This window comes from Salvelinus namaycush, chromosome 16 (genome assembly GCF_016432855.1).
Source record: "Salvelinus namaycush isolate Seneca chromosome 16, SaNama_1.0, whole genome shotgun sequence".
NCBI classification, from domain to species: Eukaryota; Metazoa; Chordata; class Actinopteri; order Salmoniformes; family Salmonidae; genus Salvelinus; species Salvelinus namaycush.
This window is the reverse complement of record NC_052322.1, coordinates 11463589-11485952: the sequence shown is the minus strand read 5'-3', so window position 1 is coordinate 11485952 and position 22364 is coordinate 11463589. Positions and strand designations below refer to the sequence as shown.

The following is a 22364-nucleotide window of genomic DNA, read 5'->3' as shown; positions in this document are numbered from 1 at the left end:
AAACATGCAGAGGAGTTGTCTCCAGGCTTTGTCATTGCAGATCCCCTCTGGGATGGCAGGCTCTGTATGCTGTTGGTTCTTCTGTACCCGTCCCCCTCTCTCTCTCTGTCACAGCTTGCTACATGTCCCCCAGGAATGTGGCCTTCTAAATGCCGGAGAGTCAAGGAGGGAGAATACTACTCTGACTACCTCTGAGGGTTTAGAGCTTGAGGTAGTCACCTCATACAAGTACTTGGGAGTATGGCGAGATGGTTCACCGTCTTTCTCTCAGTACGTATCAAGGTTAAATCTAGACTTGGTTCCCTCTATCGTAATTGCTCCTCTTTCACCCCAGCTGCCAAACTAACCCTGACTCAGATGACCATCCTACCCATGCTAAATTACGGAGACGTAATTTATAGATCGGCAAGTAAGGGTGCCATTACCATTCTGCCATCAGATTTGCCACCAATGCTCCTTATAGGACACCACACTGCACTCTATACTCCTCTGTAAACTGGCCGTCTCTGTATACCTGTCGCAAGACCCTGGTTGATGCTTATTTATAAAAACCTCTTATGCATCACTCCCCCCTATCTGAGATACCTACTGCAGCCCTTATCCTACACATACAACACCCGTTCTGCCAGTCACGTTCTGTTAAAGATACCCTAAGCACACACATCCCTGCCTCGCTCCTCTTTTCAGTTCGATGCAGCTAGCGACTGGAACGAGCTGCTAAAAACATTCAAACTGGACAGTTTTATCTCTTCATTCAAAGACTCAGTCATGGACACTCGTACTGACAGTTGTGGCTGCTTCGCGGGTTGTATTGTTGTCTCTACCTTCTTCCCCTTTGTGCTGTTGTCTGAGCCGAATAATGTTTGTACCATGTTTTGTGCTGCTACCATGTTGGGCTTCTGCCATATAGTGTTGCTACCATGTTGTTGTCATATTAAGTTGCTACCATTCTGTGTTGTCATGTGTTGCTGCCATGCTATGTTGTTGTCTTAGGTCTCTCTTTATGTAGTGTTGTCTCTCTTGTCGTGATGTGTGTTTTGTCCTATATTTTTATTATTAAATCCCCGCAGGAGGCCTTTTGGGTTTTGGTAGGCCGTCATTGTAAATAAGATTTTGTTTTTAACTGACTTGCCTAGTTAAATAAATCAAATAAAAGACTTACGAGAGGCTCTTCTCCAGCCGTCCGCCCGTGGAGCCAATGATCTCCCCCAGAGTGCAGAAGGTCTGACCCAGGAAGTCCTGGTGCAGAGAGCCTGGGGTTAGTCATTTGACACGTCTGACAGCCAGGCAGTTCACAGTAGTACAGTACATACAATGCTTTATCATACATCCCACATGTCAGGTTGAAAGCTAAGTGATACAAATCAAATCAAATGTTATTGGTCACACATATTTAGCACATGTTATTGCGGGTGTTACAAAATACTTGTGTTCCTAGCTCCAACAGTTTAGAAGTAACTAACAATTCACAACAATACACACAAATCTAAAGCGATGTCGGAGTGGCATTGACTAAAATACAGTAGAATACAGTATATGCGTACATATCATATACAAAGTGGCTGAAGACATTGCAAACTATTGTGACACTGAAAACTCCACAATTAAACATGGGCATACAGTGTGTTATCAAAAAGGTTCAAATAATCCAATCTAGCAGGTGTATCTTATAAACCCGATACATCTCATTGTCCAAAGTTGTTTTTTTACCAAGCTAACATTTCAAGCTGGTGTTACATCTGTCCACACAACACAGAGAAGCAGATGAGGACATTGAGAAGCACAGACATGGCAAGACACATAAAAACAACAGAGCTCTGTGTTCGCTCTCTGACACACTACATTATGCTGTCTCAAAAAGCAACTAGCCTACGGTAGCTTTGGCTTTGAAGTCGTCTCTCAAAGTGCTTTAGCTGAGCATTTGATATAATGGGATGGCTTAATGATACCATGGTTGATACTATGGTTGATTGGAAGAAAAAAACACACACAGATATTGGACAAGTGACTGCAGAAGTACAGAAAAACACACCAATCTCACATCATGAATGGCTGTCTCTAAATGCAAATAAGGAGACGATACATAACATGCCATAATGACTGACATTACAGCTGTAAATGTATTTACTAGTTGTATCAATACTAACCTTCTACGCTCCCGTATTTTGTTGAGCAGAAAGGCAATAAAACACAGTCAGAGGTCAAATCTAGAATATAATATTGTAGACTATTGTATTCATACAAAGACAACAAGCATCCTTCTGATAATTATCCTTCCTCTGTACTGTCAGTATTGAGTCACGATGGCATAATTAACAACATAACATTAACAGCGTGTTTTATACTGTGAGGGGAGACACTTACAAATTTTGAAATATTTGAACTTCTGGAGTCCACATTGTATCTGCAAGAAACCAAACATAGTTAGGTATAAATCACTTAAAATGACAAAATCCGTGTGAATAACTAGTGAGCTAGGGAAATATGTCCTTAACTATCAGTTTAAGTATTGGATACTGTATGTGTCGTCCTGAACTAAATGAGCAAATCAAATGATCTCTAAATTAACCTTAACATTTCACAGGGACGTTTCTGCATGAAGGAGGGATACACAGTAGAGGGGCTGAGAATATTCTCTTTGCATGAGTCCCAATTGGTACCCTATTCCCTTTCATTGTGCACTACATTCGACCTGAGTTCATTGGACTGTGGTCAAAAGTAGTGCACTATACAGGGAATAGAATGCAATTTGGGATGCATCCCTTGTCTCCCAACACGAGAACATCCATTGACTGTTGGACTAGTCAACGTCCATTGACTGTTCCTGAATCCTATTCACTGTGGATATGAAGCCAATCCTCCACCTCGGGCTCAGGGCTTCGATGCTTGCTTAAACATTCCCTTGCTCGAACTCGCTTGTTTTCATTGGTTCAATGGTATAGAACATTATTGAGTCCCATCATTTGGGAGTTATCTGTTTGTCTGTAGCATGACTGTTATGCTGGAGTAGTGTCACAACTTCCGCCGAAGTCGTCTCCTCTCCTTGTTCGGGCGGTGTTCGGCGGTCGACGTCACCGGCTTTCTAGCCATCGCCGCTCCATTTTTAATTTATCCATTTGCTTTGTCTTGTTTCCTGCACACCTGGTTTTCATTCCCCAATCACACTACATGATTTTATTCCTCTGTTCCCCCTCATGTCTTTGTGTGAGATTGTTTTGTGTTACGTGTCTATTTTGACGCACTATAATGGTATGTGTTTATTTCCGTGTTTTATTTCACGAGGTATGTTTATTTGTTTGTACATAATTATTGTGACTGTTTGCGCGTTTTGCACTTTTGCCAATTGGCTGGAGGTTGACGCAGTGGCGTCTGTCTGTTGGTTTCTCCTGCCTAAATAAAGTGTGCGCCTGTTCACAACTCTCTGCTCTCCTGCACCTGTCTCCGCTCCCAGTACGCACACCATTGACAAGTAGACTGATTGATTATTTGCCCTTTGTTAATTAAAAATGAATATTGACCCTGTTAACACCTGAGTTACACTGATTGTTTGTAAGAACTTTGTCACAGCGCAGAACAATTGTTTTTCCATGGCATATAAATCAGACATTTCAAATTCATACAATGTCAATACATATACACTATCATTCAAAAGTTTGGGGTCACTTAGAAATGTCCTTGTTTTTGAAAGAAAAGCCAATTTTTTGTCCATTAAAATAACATCAAATTGATCAGAAATACAGTGTACACTTTGTTAATGTTGTAAATGACTATTGTAGCTGGAAACAGATTTTTTACGGAATATCTACATAGGCATACAGAGGCCCATTATCAGCAAACATCACTCCTGTGTTCCAATGGCATGTTGTGTTAGCTAATCCAAGTTTATCATTTTAAAAGGCTAATTGATCATTAGAAAACCCTTTTGCAATTATGTTAGCACAGCTGAAGACTGTTGTCCTGATTAAAGAAGCAATAAAACAGGCCTTCTTTAGACTAGGTGAGTATCTGGAGCATCGGCATCTGTGGGTTCGATTACAGACTCAAAATGGCCAGAAACAAAGGACTTTCTTCTGAAACTCGTCAGTCTATTCTTGTTCTGAGAAATGAAGGCTATTCCATGCGAGAAAATGCCAAGAAACTGAAGATCTCGTACAACGCTGTGTACTACTCCCTTCACAGAAAAGCACAAACTGGCTCGAACCAGAATAGAAAGAGGCGTGGGAGGCCCCGGTGCACAACTGAGCTAAAGGACAAGTACATTAGAGTGTCTAGTTTGAGAAACAGATGCCTCACAAGTCCTCAACTGGCAGCTTCATTAAATAGTACCCCCAAAACACCAGTCTCAACGTTAACCTTGATGAGGCGACGGGATGCTGGCCTTCTAGGCAGAGTTGCAAAGAAAAAGCCATATCTTTCCAGTGTCTGTGTTATTTTGCCCAATCTTTTCTTTATATTGTCCAGTCGGAGATATGGCTTTTTCTTTGCAATTGAAGAATAGTGGGACAACACTCCACAGGCCACAATCAACAACCTGATCAACTCTATGCGAGGAGATGTGTCGCGCTGCATGATGCAAATGGTAGTCACACCAGATACTGACTGGTTTTCTGATCCACGGCCCTACTTTTTTTTTAAGGTACAGTATCTGTGACGAAAAAAATGCATATAGTGGCAAATGCATATAATGCATATAGTGGCAAGAAAAAGTATGTGAACTCTTTGTAAATAGCTGGATTTCTGCATGAATTGGTCATAAAATGTAATCTGATCTTCATCTAGGTCACAACAATAGACAAACACAGTCTGCTTAAACTAATAACACACAAACAATTATACGCTTTCATGTCTTTATTGAACACATCGTGGAAACATTCACAGTGAAGGGTGAAAGAAATATGTGAACCTCAACCAAAGCAATAACCTCAACCAAACGTTTTCTGTAGTTGCGGATCAGACCTGCACAATGGTCAGGAGGAATTTTGGACCATTGCTCTTCACAAAAATGTTTCAGTTCAGCAATATTCTTGGGATGTCTGGTGTGAACTGCTCTCTTGAGGTCATGCCACAGCATCTCAATCGGGCTAAGGTGAGGACTCTGACTAGAAGGCGTATTTTCTGTTGTTGATATAGCCATTCTGTTGTTGATATACTTCTGTGTTTTGGGTCATTGTCCTGTTGCATCACCCAACTTCTGTTGAGCATCAGTTGGCGGACAAATAGCCTAACATTCTCCTGCAAAATGTCTTGATAAATTTGGGAAATAATTTTTCCGTTGATGATAGCAAGCTGTCCAGGCCCTGAGGCAGCCCCAAACCATGATGCTCCTTCTACCATACTTTACAGTTGGGATGAGGTTGATGTTGGTGTGCTGTGCCTTTTTCTCTCCACACATAGTGCTGTGTGTTCCTTCCAAACAACTCAACTGTAGTTTCATCTGTCCACAGAATATTTTGCCAGTAGCGCTGTGGAACATCCAGGTGCACTTTTGCAAACTTCAGACGTGCAGCAAGATTTTTTTTGGACAGCAATGGCTTCTTCCGTGGTGTCCTCCCATGAACACCATTCTTGTTTAGTGTTTTACGTATTGTAGACTCGTCAACAGAGATGTTAGCATGTTCCAGAGATTTCTGTAAGTCTTTAGCTGACACTCTTGGATTCTTCTTAACCTCATTGAGCATTCTGCGCTGTGCTCTTGCAGTCATTTTTGCAGGACGGTCACTCTTAGGGAGAGTAGCAACAGTGCTGAACTTTCTCCATTTATAGAAAATGTGTCTTACCAAGGACTGATGAACATCAAGGCTTTTAGAGATACTTTTGTAACCCTTTCCAGCTTTATGCAGGTCAACATTTCTTAATCTTAGGTCTTCTGAGATCTCTTTTGTTCGAGGCATGGTTCACATCAGGCAATGCTTCTTGTGAATAGCAAACTCAAATTTTGTGAGTGTTTTTTTATAGGGCAAGGCAGCTCTAACCAACATCTCCAATCTCGTCTCATTGATTGGACTCCAGGTTAGCTGACTCCTGACTCCAATTAGCTTTTGGAAAAGTTAGCCTAGGGGTTCACATACTTTTTCCAACCTACACTGTGAATGTTTAAATTATGTATTCAATATAGACAAGAAAAATACAATATTTTGTGTGTTATTAATTTAAGCACACTATGTTTGCCTATTGTTGTGACTTAGATGAAGATCAGATCAAATTTGATGACCAATTTATGCAGAAATCCAGGTAATTCCAAAGGGTTCACATACTTTTTCTTGCCACTGTATCGGCATTCCCAGTCATGGGAAATCCATAGATTCGAGCGTTATTTATTTATTTCAATTGAATGATTTCCTAATGAACTATAACTCAGTCAAATCTTTGAGATTGTGTCATGTTGCATTCTTATTTATGTTCAGTGTACATAGTAAACAGTGTACATCGTCTACATCGCCCTCGAGTTCATTATTGAAGGTGAGTGTGATGCTTTCCAATTGATAGCTATACATTTTTTTGCAGCAATAAGATCCAGGTTACAAAACTTTCTTTGATATTGGTAGACATTTTACAACAAACATGACTGTGGAGATGGATGGATATAAATTCCAACACAATGATATAATGGCACAGACATTATCCCAAAATGGCATCAGTTTGTCACAGGACCACAGCATATATAATAGGGTTCCTTTTAGTTTTTTTGTATCTCCAACAGAGTATATGACATGTCTGGGTGCATTACATGCATCCTGGCAGGGGTGTAGTAAATCCTATGGATTATCTTAAATTGCAATAATTTATGTCTGAAGTTGTAGGAGCAGATATGAACACTCTCACATACTATATATGTGACCAATAGTTCTCATCAATTTCTTCCTTCAGATCTGTTTCCCATTTTTTCCTTATAGGTTCTGAGCTATCAGGTAGAGATTTAGTAACCCTTGATATAACTTGGCAATCAACTTCTTTGGCATAGCAGCTTCTTTCAGTATTGTTTCAATGCTAGATGCTTTAGGTTCATCCAGATTATGTTGAAGCAATTGAATACAATTTATTAGTTGTAAGAACTTAAAGAAATTGGCCCTGGATAACCCACATTTTCCCACACTTTCAACTTGCTCAATATAGTGTTGTTTGGATTTCAGAGCAGCAATCTCTGCAGAACGAGAGTTTATTGTGCTATATTCAAGCTTCAAAGTTTTCAACTGTTTCTATCTAAGCTGTGTTTTCTTTCTAAGTTGTGCATTTTCTGTTCTAGTATTTATAATTCTTTATTGGTCTTCTTTTCCTTATGAGAAGAGTAAGACATGATACAACCTCTCATATAAGTTTCAAGAGCTTCTCAGACAACAGCTGGGCATACTTCATTATCTACATTTATTTCCAAAAACATGTCTATCTGTGTGTTGAGATATGAGGTGAACTCTTTATCTCCAAGTATCATTGTGTTCATTCGCCATGTCTTTGTTACTGACATAGGAGGCTTGACCTTAAACATTTAGGACAATGGGCTATGGTCTGTAACTATTCTAGGAAGGTAGTATTTACATTCAGAGACACAGTCAGTTAAAGGAAAGTTTACAATAAAGTCAATTCTTGAATATAAGTTGTGGACATGAGAGTAATAGTATTTTGATTCAGTTGGATGTTTATAGCTCAACAGTTCACATAGACCCATCTCTTTGATGTTGTGGTTGAATACCTTAGACATATTAGGAAGATGATATAGTTCAGCTGATGACTTCTCTAGTGTTGCATCCAGCACACAGTTAAAGTCACCACCCATATAATATTGATGTTACATTGAGATAGTTTTAATATACACTGAGTATACCAAACATTAGGAACACCTTCCTAATATAGAGTTGCACCCGCCCGAAAGCGTTCCACGAGGATGCTGGCCCATGTTGACTCCAATGCTTCCCACAGTTGTGTCAAGTTGGCTGGATGTCCTTCGGGTGGTGGACCGTTCTTGATACACAACTTTTGAGCGTGAAAAGCTCAGTAGCGTTGCAGTTCTTGACACAAACCGGTGCACCTGGCACCTACTACCATACCCCGTTCAAAGGCACTTACATGTTTTGTCTTGCCCATTCACCCTCTGAATGGCACACATACACAATCCATGTCTCAAGGCTTAAAAATCCTTCTTTATCCTGTCTCCTCCCCTTCATCTACATGGATTGAAGTGGATTTAACAAGTGACATCAATAAGGGATCACAGCTTTCACCTGGATTCACTTGGTCAGTCTATGACATGGAAAGAGCAGGTTTTCTTAATGTTTTGTATACTCAGTGTAAGGTCGTTAATGAACTTTGGGTTGTCTTCATTTGGGCAATAGCAATTCAGTAAAGTTACTTTTTCTTGCGCCAGGTTTCCTTTTACCATTATACAACGTCCATTTGGGCCTGTAGTAATTTCTGTCATTTTTTTTATCATTGAGAATTGATGATACGCCTCTGGATCTTGAAGAGTAGGTGGAGGAAAATGCCAACCCATCCCAAGCTCGCCCAAACCTTTCACTTTCTATTGGTTATAGGTAGTGTTGCACGGTATACCGAAACGTCTGTACTTATTCAATACTTGAACATGAAAAACGGTTCGGTACTAGAATTGTTGTTACTTTCAGTACTTCTGTCAAATGTGTCTCACGGATCAAGCCTGTCTATCAGTGCAGACGACCCCTTATTATAGCACGCATCATGCCTGCTCCACTTACTCATTGCTAGCCTGCACTGGGAGTCTGTGATGCATCATGATAGCGCCCCACTCATGCTGCACAGAACACACTTGAATTAATACACTTGAATAATGGGACAGGGCATGTAGAAATGTTGAAACTGTTAATTACTGTCTGCAAAACAATGTCCATACAGGCTAGAACACTTTACAATAGAACATGATACTGGTAGCTTCCAGCTTTGTAGGCTAACTTTCCTTGCTAGCTTACAGCTAAAGCTAACATTAATTCACTACCCTAGTACTTTGTTTATGATAACCATAATGCAAACTATAAAGCAAAATATGTTGATTCAAAGCTAATTGCCACCAAAACCTTTATTCATTCACTTATTCAGTCTCTCTCACATCTCTCCCAAGGAAAAGGCTATAATGACACGCCTGATGCATAAACCAATATATCATTTCAGAATTGATCAAAATTAGGTTACGGTTAGGGTAAGGGTTAGGGTCAGATTTAAGGGTTTGGTTAAGGTTAGAGTTAAGGTAAGGGTCCGTTTTAGGTTTTTGCTAGTCTGTTTAAGCGTCAACTGTGTACTTATAGTCTTCCCCCTCTCCCAAAAATGATGGTGAATAAAGTCATTACTGGTGAAAGAGACATCACACATTTTTTTATAAAAGAAGCTTCTTCTATCCAAATGTTGTTGATCAGTACAATAAAAAAGTCCCAAATGGAAGGGAAACAGATTTTTGTCATCTGTATCCCCATGAAATAAGCCAAAACAAGCTCAATAACTCAATGCACGAACACACTCCTATTGCATATGCATTCAACTGTATTGTGGATAGGCCTAGGCTATATCTTGATGTATCCAGTTTATCAATAGAGATTTACCACTCAAATAGATGTAGTTAGATAGGTAAAAACAATGTCAAATTGATTGTATAATTGTATAATTAATTAATGAATGCATACATGGCTGTCTGAAAAATGTTTATGTAAAACAGAGCAGTAGCTGCGTTTATCTGTCCGGATGTCACGCCCTGACCTTAGTTATCTCTGTTTTCTTTATTATTTTGGTTAGGTCAGGGTGTGACGAGGGTGGGTATGCTTGTTTTGTATTGTCTAGGGTTTTTTGTATGTCTAGGGGTTTTGGTAAGTCTAGGGATATGTATGTCTATGGTGGCCTGAATTGGTTCCCAATCAGAGGCAGCTGTTTATCGTTGTCTCTGATTGGGGATCATATTTAGGTTGCCATTTTCCCTTTTGGTTTTGGGGGTTCTTGATCTATGTTTAGTTGCCTGTCTGCACTATCCATATTAGCTTCACGGTTTCTTTTTGTTTTGTTCAGTGTTCGTTTTGTTCAGTGTTCGTTTTGTTCAGTGTTCGTTTTGTTCAGTGTTCGTTTTGTTCAGTGTTCGTTCTTTAAATAAAGAAGAATGTACGCTTACCACGCTGCGCCTTGGTCTCCTCCTTACAACGGCCGTGACAACAGAAATTCCATTCTGTGGCTTTGGCTAATATGCCTTCTTTTTTTGCTGTGTTATCGTTTTGGTATCGAGAATCATTATGGTATCGAGTATTTCGATATACTAAACCTGGTATCGAAGTCAACATTCTGGTATCGTGACAGCACTAGTGATAGGGGAGTTTCTTGTAAATAACAGATGTTGGCGTTATTCTTTTCAAAAAAGAAAATACCTTAATTATTTTGGCTGGCTGCACAATTCCATTTACATTCTATGTCACACATGTTAATCTATTTATATTGTCAGTATTATCCACAACATGATATTGGGATGGGTCTTTACTAGGACTGTCAAACGGTTAATAACATGAATTTCTATTGTTAATCGCATTTCATCACAATTTTTTTATTTGCTCAAATTTGGCCCTAAAGAAAGATTTTCCCATTTGAAGTTGAACACTTCTGCGCACACACACACATACTGTTACAGCTTCAGGCATTCTAAAGCAGGGGTCTCCAACCTTTTCTAGCATGAGAGCTACTAATTTTTTTCTTCTTTTCAGATAAGCACATTCTTCTCTTCCCCAAGTCTTTAGTGTAAAAGAGAAAGTAATGCACTATGTTTTCTGTCAATACACCTGGTAAAATAATGGTTATTAAAAAACTCTAAGTGGGACCTTATAAAAGCTGTGATTTCTTCCCCCACGTTGTTTTATATTTTCCCAAAATACGTTCTCAGTTTTATTTTTCCTGGTTTTAGAATGTTATTTTTTCACGCCCCAACTTACAATTGTTCATAGAGAAACAACGAAATTGGATGTTCTGAGTCCAAGTCAATACTTAAATCACATCAGAATAAAATAATGTATAGGTCTGGAAGAAAACTAACTAATTTTGTTTTTTGTGTAATCCCCCTTTATTGAGCATCTAGCGAGTGATGAATGTGCCGTCTAATGTGCCGGTTTAGCGATGGTTCTGTACTGCTGCTACTCATTCATGGCAAAGTTTGCAAATAACTAATTATGTACTTCTGCCAGGTAAGCCTACTTTACAGTTAACATTTAATTGACAAGGTTTTGGGGAAAGTATTTCTGTCAACCAACAAGACAGTTATCACATCAACTGGCTACACACATATTTTTATTTAACCTTTATTTAACTAGGCAACGACACTGGGCCAATTGTGCGCTGCCCTATGGGACTCCCAATCACAGCGGGTTGTGATACAGCCTGGAATCGAACCAGAAAAATACAACACTAATATATCTTGATTAGATGAGTATTCAACCCCCTGAGTCTATACATGTTCACATCAAGAGCTTTACATACCTGGATTGTAAAATATTTGCCAATTACTTAATGTTTTTACTCTTCAAGCTCTGTCAAGTTTGTTGTTGATCCTTGCTAGACAGCCAAGTCTTGCCATAGATTTTTCAGGTCGATTTAAGTCAAAACTAACTAGGCCACTCAGGAACATTCAATGTAGTCTTGGTAAGCAGCTTCAGTGTATATTTAACCTTGAGTTTTAGGTTATTTTCCTGCTGAAAGGTACATTTGTCTCCCAGTGGCTGTTGGAAAGCAGACTGAACAAGGTTTTCTTGAAGGATTTTGCCTTGACTTTGTTGTCCTTAAGCCATTTTTCCACAACTTTGGAAGCATGCTTGGGGTCATTGTCCAGTTGGAAGACCCATTTGAAACCAAGTTTTAACTTCCTGACTGATGTCTTGAGATGTTGCTTCAATATTTCCACATAATTTTCCATCCTCATGATGCCATCTATTTTGTGATGTGCACCAGTCCCTCCTGCAGCAAAGCACCACCACAACATGATGCTGCCAACCCCGTGCTTCACGGTTGGGATGGTGTTCTTCGGCTTGCAAGCCTCCCCCTTTTTCCTCCAAACATAACGATGGTCATTATGGCAAAACAGATCTATTTTTGTTTCATAAGACCAGAGGACATTTCTCCAAAAAATGACAATCTTTGTTCCCATGTGCAGTTGCAAACCTTTAAACTTTAAACTTGGAAAATTCCAGAAAATGATGTCATGGCTTTAGAAGCTTCTGTTAATTGACATCATTTGAGTAAGTGAAGTGAAATAATAATTAAGTGAAGTGAAATAATCTAATAATCTAAATGAAGTGAAATGTAAACAATTGTTGGAAAAATTACTTGTGTCATGCACAAAGTAGATGTCCTAACTGACTTGCCAAAACTATAGTTTGTTATCAAGAAATTTGTGGAGTGGTTGAAAAACAATTTTAAATGACTCCAACCTAAGTGTATGTAAACTTCCAACTTCAACTGTGTTTCACAACCTCATCTTTTCAAGTCAATCGCAAAATAATACACTTGTGTCTGATCAGATATTAGCAAATTAATAGATGAGCTGCCACCTCCACTTATTTGCCCAGCCAGATGTCAAGGAACCAAATATACAGACGGAGATTCAATGAAACAAAAACCAAACGTTTGGATAACTTTGGTAGTTTCAGTAAGCAACATAATGATAAATGCCTACAATAGAATTAGCCTACTTTATTCCAATATTTTTTTATATTCATTCCCACAGTATTTATTGATTGATCCATCCAGTTGTGGTTGAGAAAACGTGCATGCGTAGTGGTGGGCTTTGCGAAGTGATAGGACCTGCCTCGTAAAGTTTAGAACTGCCACAAGGATGGTAACAACCTAGTAATGGGCACTACCAATACCATCATTATGAAGCATCACATCTCATGAACCCGCATTGCTTAAGCCAGACTTAGCTACGACGAGTCTTACTTTGGGTTGGTGCAACAGGTGTAAATTCTGATCCCAAAGTCGGCTGTAGCTATGCCCGACCTAGCATTTAAGACCAATTTGTTTACACACAACTGGTGCAACCGGTTCCAAGTGTCTAGAAGTAGGTATTTCCCAGTTGGCATGGAGACCGAGAGGTTGGTCACTTACACATCAAAGCGGAGGTTCTGCTTCTCTTCAAAGAAGAAGTCCAGGAAAAACTTCCGCACAAAGTTTGGATTCAGCGTGTTGTCAATCACCTCTGTTCTGCCAAACTAAAACAGCAGCAGGGAAAGAAAATATAGAGGTGACAGAGTGATGCTACATGTAACAGAACCTCGAATTTCTGTTTAATCCACCAGAAAAGACAGAACAAATATTACAACAAATATTCATGGTTAAACTCAAATATACTAATTGACACAAAACAATTATATTTGGATATACACTACCGTTCAAAAGTTTGGGGTCACTTAGGAATGTCCATGTTTTGAAAGAAAAGCTAATTTTATGTCCATTAAAATAACATAAAATTATCAGAAATACAGTGTAGATGGGCAAAAGAACAGAAGAACTCTGCCTAGAAGGCCAGCATCCCGGAGTCACTGTTGACATTGAGACTGGTGTTTTGCGGGTACTATTTAATGAAGCTGCCAGTTGAGGACTTGTGAGGCGTCTGTTTCTCAAACTAGACACTCTAATGTACTTGTCCTTTAGCTCAGTTGTGCACCGGGGCCTCCCACTCCTCTGTCTACTCTGGTTAGAGCCAGTTTGCGCTGTTCTTTGAAAGGAGTAGTACACAGCGTTGTACAAGATCTTCAGTTTCTTGGCAATTTCTCACATGGAATAGCCTTTATTTCTCAGAACAAGAATAGACTGACGAGTTTCAGAAGAAAGGTCTTTGTTTCTGGCCATTTTGAGCCTATAATCGAACCCACAAATGCTGATTCTCCAGATACTCAACTAGTTTAAAGAAGGCCTGTTTTGTTGCTTCTTTAATCAGCACAACAGTTTTCAGCTGTGATAACATAATTGCAAAAGAGTCTTCTAATGATCAATTAGCCTTTTAAAATTATACACTTAGATTAGCTAACACAACGTGCCATTGGAACACAGGAGTGATGGTTGCTGATAATGGGCCTCTGTATGCCTATGTAGATATTTCCTTAGAAATCTGCCGTTTCCAGCTACAATAGTCATTTACAACATTAACAAGGTCTACACTGTATTTCTGATCAATTTGATGTTATTTTAAATGTGCTTTTCTTGTGCTTTTCTTTCAAAAAAAAAGTGCTTTTCTTTCAAAAACAAGTATATTTCTAAGTGACCCCAAACTTTTGAACGGTAGTGTATATATCTTTTTTACTGTATAATCTTTGCAAATGATCTCATAAAAAGTACTGGTGGAGTTATGTCACACATGCAGCTAAAAACAATATATGGAAATGTCTGCTCTATGCAAAATACAACCAACTGATTGCAGCATTACCGTAAAAATGTAGGAGGCAAGTGGGAGAAGGTGATGAACTTTTCTTTATCCAAAATTGGTTAAAGAATATTGTGATAAATAAAGAAGTTTACCTGTTTCATTTAAGGACCAAAACATGTACAGCTGTGCCATACATGTGGCAAAATAGTTGGGAAGAGATTTTTGATGTGCCAATTCAATGGCACAGGGTTTATGACCTGATACACAAAACATCGCCGGATTCAAAACTTTTAGTTTTTCAATTTAAATGATTATACAAAATTCTTGCAACCAATAGAATGTTATGTATATGTGGGATACCACCATCCCAGCTCTGCAGAATCATTACTAGATCACTTGTTTTGGTACTGCTAATATGTACAGTGCCTTGCAAAAGTGTTCACCCCCTTGGCATTTTACCTATTTTGTTTCATTACAACCTGTTTCAGTCTTCCAGAGATTTCAGACTGGGACGGAGATTCACCTTCCAGCAGGACAATGAGCATACTGCTAAAGCAACACTCGAGTGGTTTATGGGGAAACATTTAAATGTCTTTGAATGGCCTAGTCAGAGCCCAGACCTCAATCCAATTGAGAATCTGTGGTACGACTTAAAGATTGCTGTACACCAGCGGAACCCATCCAACTTGAAGGAGCTGGAGCAGTTTTGCTTTGAAGACTGGGCAAAAATCCCAGTGGCTACATGTGCCAAGCTTATAGAGACATAGCCCAGACTTGCAGCTGTAATTGCTGGAAAAGGTGGCTCTACAAAGTATTGATTTCAGGGGGTGAATAGTTATGCACGCTCAAGTTTTCAGTGTTTTTGTCTTATTTCTTGTTAGTTTCACAATAAAACATATTTTGCATCTTCAAAGTGGTAGTCATGTTGTAAAAATCAAAAGATACAAACCCCCCCAAAAATCAATTTTAATTCCAGGTTGTAACGCAACAAAATAGGAAAAATGCCAAGGGGGGTGAATACTTTTGCAAGCCACTGTAGCTTGTTTTTGGTCGCAGGTTCAGGAATAGCTGAAGAATTGCAACATTTACCTGGAGCTAACTCTCCAAATAGCACTACTGGGTGACTTGAAAATCCATAGTCAATCGATCAATAATATTATAACACTCTTAGTAAAAATGTTCATCTTTAATTTACAATCTGTAGAAATTATGATAATAAAAAAGGCTCAGAACTTTTGTGAAACATTACAGTACAGTTGAAAAATATATGGCAATTAGAAATCAAAACTGGATGGTTTTTAGAGATAGATGGGAGGGGTTGAGGGTAGCTGAAGTGTGGGACTAAAAACAAACAAAAAAGATACCTCATGTAAATTACACTGTGTCCGTAAAATGTATATAGTATGTTTAAGCTAGAAGTAGAAGCCTAAGTATTGTTGTTCATTAGTTTACTTAAATAAGGGGAGGGGTGGTAGGGTTAGGGGAAAATAATACACATCAGGTATTGGAAATTATGCAGACAATTGCATTGATAGAACCCACAATCTATCTGCAATATTAAAGATGATCTAACCCCTATTTTTTATTCGAATGTATTTCTAATGGACTCTAGTGTTGGCAGTTGCATTTCTTCCCTCAGCTGGGGCTCAGTCACTTATGGCCCAGAGAGGGGAGAGGTCAGGCTTGTCTTTTACATGTCTCTGGTGCTATGCAGAATATCAGAAAGGGAAGAGGACAGCATGGAACATTGTCTTCATATGTGAATGTATCTGTTAAACCATGTGAAGGGATGGCGTGATTAATGGGGAACCAATTACTTGTCTCCACAATGCCTGTGCGCAAGTCACTCCCTCCTTTTGCATTGGGGGAGGATTATGGCAGTGTCTGGAACCATTATATGTCCTCTCTGATGTTGTACATATCCTGGGATAGTGTATGACCTAGAGGCTCACTCCCCTCAGTGAGCTTGTCCAGGAGTGGGGTCAAGAGGGGGTTTACTTGAGATGGGAGTATCTGGAGTTAACATTTGTTATGTCATTGGATGAGGTAATGGTTCTGTGCTATGAAGTACCAGGAACGAGATTAGAACCTCGTCTTAGGGACCAAACTGAATGATAATTTATAGCGAATGCTATCTGGCTATGGGATTCTCCTCTCTGTCAAGTAAAAGTCTTTCTTTGTGAACTGTTCCTAAGATCTGTGGTTTGTCATGTAGGTTGAGAGGGGTGTATCTTGGCTATGAAAGATATTTGTAATTTTCTGTTGTCACTTTCAATGGCTCATTCGACATGGCGCACCATTGAAAGTCAAAATGCTATTGCAAAGCTCTTATTATTAAAAATGTAGTTTAAGTATAACTCTGACTGGTGTGTGAAGTTTGTTTCTCCTCATTTGGTAAATACAGAAATAAGCCACCACACAGTATAACTCATTTGATAATCAATGACACAATGTCACTATAAATCTAAACATATGAAAGTTTACTTCACTAGCAATAACTGCATATGTTATCTGCCTGACAATCAGACACCCTGCACTGCCTCAATACCCAGCTCATGTCCTTAGTGCCCAGTGCACATAATTCCAGCTATCAACTCTGTCCCTCCCAAGCCATTATTAGGCCTGGGAGGTTAGTTTATTGGAACCCTACCAGCCTACCTGGTATCGATCGACCAAGGAACGTCCCATGATACACTTCCACCTCTACTATTTTGGGCGGAGTTCTTTGAGGTACGATTGGTTAACGGGTAGTGGAGCCCTGCTGGGAATGTTAGAATTTAAATTGTGTTGTTAAAGGGGAAACGCTTTCAATTATTGTGAAGTGACTGAAACTAAGAGGTCTTAGTTATGGTATGTCAACACTACAGTACAGAGGAAACAAATAGATTTACTCAACACCCTTTTAATCTTAGTTTACACTAACACTTAAGTGCGTATCGTTTTCAACCCTTAGCGTTGGTGTCTCAGTGTATGTGGTAGTGATCAGAAATAGAGAGAAGGGGAATCAGGCAAGGTGCTTTGGCTTGTGAGTCTTCACTAAATGAATGGTGCAAATATGTCTGCAGTTGGTTATGGGAAGTTTACTCTGCTGATTGCGTTACAATAATTATGCCCTCGCATTGAATACGCAGGTGGAAGACGTCTTGCTGTGTATATATATATATATATATATATATATATATATATATATAGAGAGAGAGAGAGAGAGAGAGAGAGAGAGAGAGAGAGAGAGAGAGAGAGAGAGAGAGAGAGAGAGAGAGAGAGAGAGAGAGAGAGAGAGAGAGAGAGAGAGAGAGAGAGAGAGAGAGAGAGAGAGAGAGAGAGAGAGAGAGAGAGAGAGAGAGAGAGAGAGAGAGAGAGAGAGAGAGAGAGAGAGAGAGAGAGAGAGAGAGAGAGAGAGAGAGAGAGAGAGAGAGAGAGAGAAATATTTAATGAGCCCCTCTAGAGCTCTAGACATTTGGGAAAATGTGGCTTGTTCACTACCTGAACCTATCTTATCCTGTCTGCTTCTTACCCCAGGCCATTCTACACTAATAGGAAGGATGGTAAAATCCATGCCAATTACTGATCATGGCTAGTGGTGCCTTATCCCACTAGTTAGTTAGGGAAATGTGCTGGACAGTGCAGGATGTTTGGACTTGTGGCATTCGGGCAAGTGACACTCATTTCTCAAATGTTTTCTAATTAATACTGCTCATTGATATACAAATGCAACCACCTTCGGCATACTTATGTGATTTTGGAACAATCCGAATAGAATAATATCAGGAAATCATTTCAGTGTCAGTGGCTCAGCTACCTACTGGGAATAGGTGTCAGTTCAAAGTCTAGTTTTGATTCACATTTAGGTTAAAAGTTAGGTGAAAAAAAGACAAAATGCCTTTATGTTGATGACTTATTGCAAATCCAAAGAGTTTTCTACGTTGATTCAACATCATCACATCAATTCTTTGGGGGTTGAAATGACGTGGAAACAACGTTGATTCAACCAGTTTATGACCAGTGGGAAAAGAAGAAGATGGAACAACATGAGTCTCAGTCCGGAGGGTTCTTACATTTTCCCCCAATCATAGAAATCAGAACCTGTAAGTTAGCAGAACAGTGACTAAAGACGAAAATGCAAAAAGCTGAAAATAGAACTTAATTTTCCACTCACCTCCATCCACTCTTTGGTCCCGATACCCTGAACATACAGCACAACCACTGCATAGAAAGAGACAGAGTTAAAAGAAGGCCATAAGAGAACTTCTGAATGTAGAGTATTCAATAATGGGCCAGTCTTCAACAAACTAAAACCAAAATGTCAAAACATTAACTTAGAAGAGAAAACTAATTTGGTAGAATAGGTTCAGGTTGGTCACATTCATTTAAAACAGCTCATCAGCGGTTGAATTTTGGGCATTAGCGGTATAATCCACTTCGCTCTGACTTCGTGCAGGGAATTAAAAAAGGATCTCTTCTAATGACCAATTAAGAACATTGAGATAACAGCATCAGGGCAAGTGTACGGGTACCTTGGCAACGTTACTGTATTTGTAGATGCTGTTCACTGCACTCATGGTAGGTTTGTCACGCTGAGGATTTTTGCTAGCTAATGCAACTAGAAACCACTTTGGCAACGATTATGCCAACGAGCTGCCCGGATACAAACCACTTGTGAAATGCCACACTAGAGAGCAAAATCCCTTGGACAATAGTTTAAAAAAAATGTTATTTAACCTTTATTTAAGCAGGCAAGTCAATTAAGAAAAAATTATCCTGTAGGGACGGGGGTTAAAAAATTAAATTAAATATGTAAGACCAAACGGACAACACAGACAGAAGACACTGGCAACAGCACAAATACAACAGGAAACAAACAGTGGATGTGTATGTGTGTGTGTGTGTGTGTGTGTGTGTGTGTGTGTGTGTGTGTGTGTGTGTGTGTGTGTGTGTGTGTGTGTGTGTGGTGTGTGTGTGTGTGTGTGTGTGTGTGTCTGTAGTAAAACAACATGCTTCCTTACATAAGGCAACGCAAACTAGTGACATCGGGTGACAACTAGAAACATTTACAGTACATGTCTCAACAACCTGTTCATCTATATATGCTTTGAACTCCAGGACACAATTTCAAGACTAGGGGGCTGAGTAATGAAAGGACCTTTTTCCTGTTCGGTTAAAACATTCGGGACTCTTAGTCAAAAACAAGATTGAGATCTGAGCTTGTATGTGTTTTCATTTCGAGCTAGAAGAGAGGAGAGACAAAATGGCAACTTTCCTAAAATGGGCTTATAAATAAGAATGTACCAGTGTTTGAGCCTGCGTGTTGCTAGTGATGTCCACCGAACAGCACAGTAGAGATCACAATGGTGAGTTAGACATCTCTGATTGGTGATAAAAGGGCTGCATGATACACAGTCAAGAGCTTTCAGTGTAGAGCTTGAGGCTTGCAACATAAATAGTATCACCATAGTCCAATACAGAGAGAAAAGTACAAGGAATCAACTCCTTTTTGGCAGCAAAGGAAAAACTAACTTTGTGCCGGGAATAAAACCCAATACGCAGTTTAAGTTCTCTATATGGGTGGTGGAGCTCAACTTGTCATCCACCTACACTTGCTCTATAGAACGTCCTTCCAAGGTAGTAATTACATGGTTTTCTGAGAATTTAGTATTGGAAAATACAATGCATTTTGTTTTAGAGGAATTCAGAACGAGCTACAAATCGTACAAATTATGTTGAATGATGTTTTTGTTTTTTCAAAAGCCAAACTGCTGCCACTTGAATAGAGAACAGTGTCATCTGGGTTTGATTTGACAGGTTTGACCAGTAATCCCAACACACTTCAATCTCTGCACCAAGACATTATGGTCCACAGTGTCAAGTCTATGAAAACAGATAAACAATGCAGCTTCCTATCCAGGGCATAGTGAATATCATTGAACATTTTCAAAGTTTGAAACCCACCAAGCCTGTTAAGAAAACAGTGAGGAAATAAACTAGTGAGGCCATAGAGGAGTTAAAGGGCTGCCTGGCCTACACTGATTGGGATGAAAACACCAACATTCACAATTACACAGACAGTGTCACATCTTACATCAGTGTCTGTGAGGAAAACTGAATTCCATCCAGCACTTTTTTCAAATTCAACAACGACAAACTCTGGTTCACTGCTGAACTCAGAGTACTGCACTCAGCCAAAGAGGTGACACATAGGAGCAACAACAAAGAGAAATATATAACTGCTAAACTGCTGCACAACAAGGAGATTAAAGTGGCCAAAAGTCGTTACAACAATTCGCCACCAACGACTGCTTGTCTGTCTGGAAGGGTCTGAGTTCTAATGTCGTTTTGAATCACAAAGAGCCCTCAGCCATCAAGAGTCTCCTCAGCTATCTTGGTCCTCAGCTGACAACACCCTCAGCCATCTGGACTCTCCCTCCCCGCACTCCCCCACTGACTACTTTCTTCCCTGTCACCTCCCTCCCTCCCTCCCTCCCTCCCTCCCTCCCTCCCTCCCTCCCTCCCTCCCTCCCTCCCTCCCTCCCTCCCTCTAGCCTACCCCAGACTGCCCTCCTCCTTGTCATCACCGAAAAGGAGGTGAACAAGCTCTTCAGAAGGCTGCAGGTCCAGACCGGATTTCCTCAGCCACACTAAAGAACTGTGCTGACCAGCTTTCCCGTTTTCAAGCACATATTCAATCAGTCTCTAGAACTATGCACTGTACCTGCCCGCTTCAAATCCTCCACCATCATCCCATTCCTGAAGAAACAAAAGCTGACCGGCCTGAACAACTACAGACCTGTAGCGCTCATGAAAACCTTTGAGCACCTGGTCCTGGTCCATCTCAAAACCACCACCGACGCCCTCCTTGACCCCATGCAGTTTGCCTACAGAGCCAATAGGTCTGTGGACGACGCCTTCAACATGGGCTTCTCTACATCCTTCAACACCTCGACAATCCAAGGACATACGTGAGAATACTGTTTGTGGACTTAAACTCAGCGTTCAACACAATCATTTTGGACCTGCTACAGCACAAACACACCAAGCTGAACATTTCGGACTCCATCTGTCGGTGGCTCACCGACTTCCTGACCAAGAGAACAAAGCATGTTAAGATGGGAAAACATCTTTCAGGCTCCCTGTCTACCAGCACGGGGGCGCCACAGGGTTGCATGCTCTCCCCCATCCTCTACTCGCTCTACACCAATGACTGCACCTACAGCGACGCATCTGTCAAACTACTGAAGTTTGCTGATGACACCACACTAGTCAATCTCCGACGACGACAAGTCCAAGTACTATGGAGAGGTTGACCGCCTGGTGGCTTGGTGCAGTCACAACAACCTGGAACTCAACACAGTCAAAACAGTGGAGATGTTGGTTGACTTCAAGAAATGGCTTCAAGAAATATACGGCCAAGTCATTACAATTCCTGGGGACTATCATCTCCCACAACCTCAAGTGGGAGGACAACATCACAGAGGTGACCAAGGAGGCTTGGCAGAGAATGTGCTATCTGCCCCAGTTGAGGAAACTCAAACTCTCTCTGACAATTCTGGTTCGGTTCTACACGTCCATCATTGAGCTCATCCTCACCCCTTCTTTCAACGTCTGGTTTAGGTCTGCGTCTGCCCGCTGTAAGGGCAAACTTCAGTGCATCATCCGGTCTGTGGAGAAGGGCATCGGCTGTACCTGCCCAACATCAAGGACCTGCACACCTCCAAGATAAGGAAGCATGCAGGTAAGATCATCGCCGGCCCTGCCCTCCCATCTTTCAAAGACATCGCTTTGGCAGACGGTTTAGGTCAATCATGACCAAAAACGCTCAACACCTGAACAGTTTCTTCCCACATGCTGTGGCCCTCACCAACCGGCCATCAGGCTCATAGGGATTATGTGACTTTGAATTGGGCCGATTACTGCACCTTGTAATCTAATCTGCATTATACTGCATGTACACTATGTACACCTCGCACAACACTGTATATATTCACCATGGCAGCATCCCTCCCTCTGCTTATATAGAGATATCCCC

At 40.3% G+C, this 22364-nt stretch overlaps 1 protein-coding gene across 1 annotated transcript in view; it reads right to left on the bottom strand.

The window, feature by feature from the left end:
• The window catches only part of cpne5a (copine Va), a 90455-nt gene that overhangs the window by 46231 nt on the left and 21860 nt on the right, over positions 1-22364 (bottom strand). The window contains exons 3-6 of the mRNA XM_039010377.1: positions 18501-18547; positions 13087-13190; positions 2365-2404; positions 1163-1239 (exon numbers count right to left, since the gene is read on the bottom strand). Of these exons, the coding sequence (XP_038866305.1) occupies positions 1163-1239; positions 2365-2404; positions 13087-13190; positions 18501-18547 (268 nt within the window). The remainder of the gene's footprint in view (positions 1-1162; positions 1240-2364; positions 2405-13086; positions 13191-18500; positions 18548-22364) is intronic.